The sequence below is a fragment of the Arachis hypogaea genome, chromosome 17 (assembly GCF_003086295.3).
Source record: "Arachis hypogaea cultivar Tifrunner chromosome 17, arahy.Tifrunner.gnm2.J5K5, whole genome shotgun sequence".
NCBI classification, from domain to species: domain Eukaryota; kingdom Viridiplantae; phylum Streptophyta; class Magnoliopsida; order Fabales; family Fabaceae; genus Arachis; species Arachis hypogaea.
Genome location: NC_092052.1, coordinates 1,598,274 through 1,602,332, shown reverse-complemented (window position 1 = coordinate 1,602,332; position 4,059 = coordinate 1,598,274). Strand labels below are relative to the sequence as shown.

The window sequence follows — 4,059 nt, the reverse complement described above, 5'->3', positions numbered from 1 at the left end:
GTACACCCACACTCTTTCAAAGCAAATATCTAACTACACCTCACAACACTCTCTAATCAAAGAGTACAGAGGAAAAGAAAAATCAGATACAAGCTTAAAGTGTTTCTGACTGGTGCAAAAACAAATGGAGAACTTAGCCTCATATTTATAGCCTAGGCCACCCACTCCATTTGCTATCCTAAGCAATGTGGGACTAATTCAACCAAATCCTAACAAATCTAAGTATAATTTCATAGTGTGAATCCCATCTAGTGTCTCCAACTCTTTTTAAAGGTAATTAGAGATTTATTTAAGAATTTGTCGTTGGTTAATAATTTATTGTATATGCAAAATGAGATTAGAGTCTTTAGCACTTAATTAAGTAGACTAGTAAATTAATGACTAGAATAACCCAAGTTGGTTTGATGGGATAAATCTTTTTTTTTTTTGGTCATGGGTTTGATGGGATAAATCTGTTTATGAAACTCTTCGTTTTGGGTTGGACTCTGTTTCATAATCTTACGGACTATGTAATGTGAATTGATGGGCCAAACAGATGCTATAGTGGGAGAAACAACACAAAAGATGATCCACAAAAAAAAAAAATACAAATGCTTTATATATATATATATAATTGAATAAAAAGGTAATTAGAGTTAACCAAGTTGGGTTGGTGTAGTGGTTAGCTCACTAGTCCCCTTAAATGGAGTTCAGTACTGCAACGGATGGGGGATACCTACAAGATAATATGTCCAAATGGTAAAGATATAAATGATAAAGGACGAGAACAAAGGAATATAGAAACATAAAAAAAAATAGGTATCGAATTTTTTTTTTCCATAGATATTTGCATTACTTAGAGGAGTTACCTCTTTTAAATCACAGGAAAAAAAAATACAATTGTACGATACAAGTTCTGTGGAAGAAAAAGAAATAATCTGCTGGATCCATCTCATATCATTGATGAAAATGAATCACCACCACAATCCATCTCATTAAAATTATTTGAAACAGAGATATGAATGGAGAGAATCAAGCAAGTAATCAGAGACTTGAATTTTTTATTTCCAAATATAATTCACACCGATTGATCCATGAACCGAACCATTGCCAATTTTCAACGTTCAATTCACACCGTTTCAACTCTCCTACTATATATACACATAAACACACTCACTCAGACACAGACACAGACACAGACACACGTTTGATTTCTACGAATATTGTTTTGTTCCAAAATCTCATAGTATTCACTTACGATGATGATGCGGCGTCTTAATATTGTGGCGGTTTTCTCTTTGATTGTTGCACTCTTTCTCTCGCATTCTCTTGTTATAGCAAAACGCCACCATGAACATCATTCTCCGTCACCTTCTCCGGCGCACTCTCCGAGAAATCATCACCCATCCCCTGCGAAGTCTCCGTCATTACCGCCGAAATCCGCCACTCCGACGGTTCCTTCATATGGTCCTTCGTCACCGTCTCCGGCAACAACACCAGCAGCGGTTTCTCCGACGATTCATTCCCCGGCTCCGGCTCCCAGCCATCAGAACCATAATTTAACACCGGCACCGGCACCGGTAGCTTATCCTCCGTCTCCAAAGAGTGGTCCGTCACCGGTGGCTCATTCTCCGACTCCAAAGAGTGGCCCCACACCCGAACCAGTGCCAGCGCCAAATGCAGGAGAGAGTACGATTCCAGCTCCGGCGAGTTATTCTCCGACGGGGATTTCAGATCCCCCTGCAAATGACGAAGAGAATCATAAGGGTTCGGGTTCGAAATTGGGTGTTACTGTTACCTTGTTTGCTTTATCAGTCTTTCTCGTTTTGGCCATGTAGCCATGGCGGTTCATGTTACGTTCTTTCGCGCTCTTCTTTTTTTCGTTCATTATTCTTTAAGTGCTTCATTTTATTTTATGTTTAATTTGTATATTTTATTTGGATTGTTTAATATTTTATAAGATGATTAATTTAAAGTTGCATTTTGAAATATGTATGAAAAGAGAATTCACATTGGGTGCAAATGTGCAATTAAAAATATGTAACTTATAACGAATTATCTTTTGAAGAGGATGATGATATATTTTTTGAGAAAACATTTCTTAATTATCTTAACATAATTACTATAAATGAAAAATAAATGAAATTATATTGAAGTGTAATTTAGCATACTAAAATTAAAATAATAATTTACATATGGATAAAATAAAATAATATAATATAATCTCATCATCCTTTTAAATCAAGTGTAGTTGGATATGAACAATGAGTTTTTTTTTTTTACCAAAGATAAGAGACTCGAACCCGCAACCTCTTAATTGAGTATTGGAAGACTATGCTATTTAAGCTATTACTCATTGGCAATGGCATAGTCTCCTTATACGTGAAATAAATAAAAAAAAAACATAATTCTTCATATGTTTGAGAATTAATGTATTTTTTAGATTCCATTTAAATATATAAACCTTTTAATATAGAATTTAGGGTTAGCTAACATATGTATTCTAAAATATATATTAAATTGTAAACGAAATCTATTTAGAAATACAAATAATTTAATTATATTTGTTATATACATTTATTAAAATAAATCGTTAAAATAATTTTACAAATAATAATTTTAAGCACCCGTTAACTAAACTTTTTAACATATTATTGAATAGCAGAAATATATTATTATTATAATTATTAATCCACGTTTTCCTAACTCCAAAGAGAAAAGATATTTTATTTCATTTAAATATTTTAATAATTTTTCATCTTTTTTTTTTCTTCATCTATCGTGTCCTTGTTCTCTTCTCTGGTTTCCTCATCTTCTCTTCCAAATTCGTTGGCCCCAAAAACCAAAACTTTTCTTCTTCTTCTTCTTCTTCTTCTTCTTCTTCTTCCATGGCCAGCTCCACGTTCCTCCTCTCTCCTCTCACTTTCTCACACAACAAAAAACCACTTCTTCATTATTCCTTCCTTCATTCCTCCACAAAAAATCTAAACTTGCTGCTTCCAAAGGGTTTCATCAGAAAAACCAATGAACTCAGAACCCTCACAGTGGCCAAATCCAACGGTAGTGATTCAGCAGATGCTCCTGACCGTTTGATCTCTGCACTCTGCTACTTCTACCCTTTCTTTGATGGGGTTCAGTATGGTAAATATGTCATCAATCAGTTCTATCCTGTTCAAGCCATTGTTCAACCCTTGTTCCCTGCTATTAGGGTTTTCAAAAGCTTCCCCTTTAATGGGTTCCTTGTATTTTTGACACTTTACTTTGTTGTTGTGAGGAACCAAAATTTCAGTAGGTATGTGAGGTTCAACACAATGCAAGCCATTGTTCTTGATGTGCTCTTGATTTTCCCTGATCTTTTGGAGAGGACTTTCAATCCAAGGAGTGGTTTTGGTTTGGATTTGATGATGAGCTTGGATAGTACTGTGTTCTTGTTCCTCTTGGTGTCTTTGATCTATGGCTCTTCTTCCTGCTTGTTGGGTCAAATTCCAAGATTGCCCATTGTTGCTGATGCTGCTGATAGGCAAGTTCTATGATTCATCATATTCCTACCTTTGATTCATTTTTTTCTTTTTACTTGTATAGCAGACCTTATTGATTCAAGCTTTCAACTTCAGCTAACTAGGAAGTGATTAAGCAATGCTAGAATGTTATGCAAAACATGTTTAATTGGATTTGTTGTATTCTTATAAAATTGGAAATTTCTTAGCATGGATTTTGTTCTTGGTGTATTAGGAACATGTTGGATCAAATGGTTATCAATGACTATTAGTCCAAATAAGATCAAAGCTATGGTGCAGCTTTTGAAAATAATGTTGGGTTATATTAATAGCTAATTTTTAGAGTTAAGGTATCTAGCATAAGGAATTATACTTATCACAAGCATCATGGATTGGATGTTAAGCACTTAAGGCTATACAAACTCAAAGGGTGGTGCTGGCAAAATAAAATTATCATGAGACAATGATAAACTTGCATTAATCAATGTCTTGAATTCGGTTTTATATGTCTGCTTCTTTAGCACTTTTATGATGAGATAACTTGTGCTCTTATGTTTGAGGAGGCCAGGGTGATATCTTTTAG

At 34.5% G+C, this 4,059-nt stretch overlaps 1 protein-coding gene across 1 annotated transcript; it reads left to right on the top strand.

Annotated features, from left to right (window-relative positions):
* The first annotated feature begins 2,698 nt into the window (after positions 1-2,698).
* LOC112764954 (protein TIC 20-v, chloroplastic) lies at positions 2,699-3,687 on the top strand. Its single transcript, XM_025810800.3, has one exon. It carries the CDS (start codon positions 2,868-2,870, stop codon positions 3,510-3,512), a length of 645 nt encoding a protein of 214 aa, XP_025666585.1. The 5' UTR covers positions 2,699-2,867; the 3' UTR covers positions 3,513-3,687.
* Positions 3,688-4,059: the final 372 nt, after the last annotated feature.

What these genes read in the sequence shown, in the direction of transcription:
- LOC112764954 (XM_025810800.3), top strand. Translation starts at nt 2,868, where the DNA reads ATGGCCAGCTCCACGTTCCTCCTCTCTCCTCTCACTTTCTCACACAAC.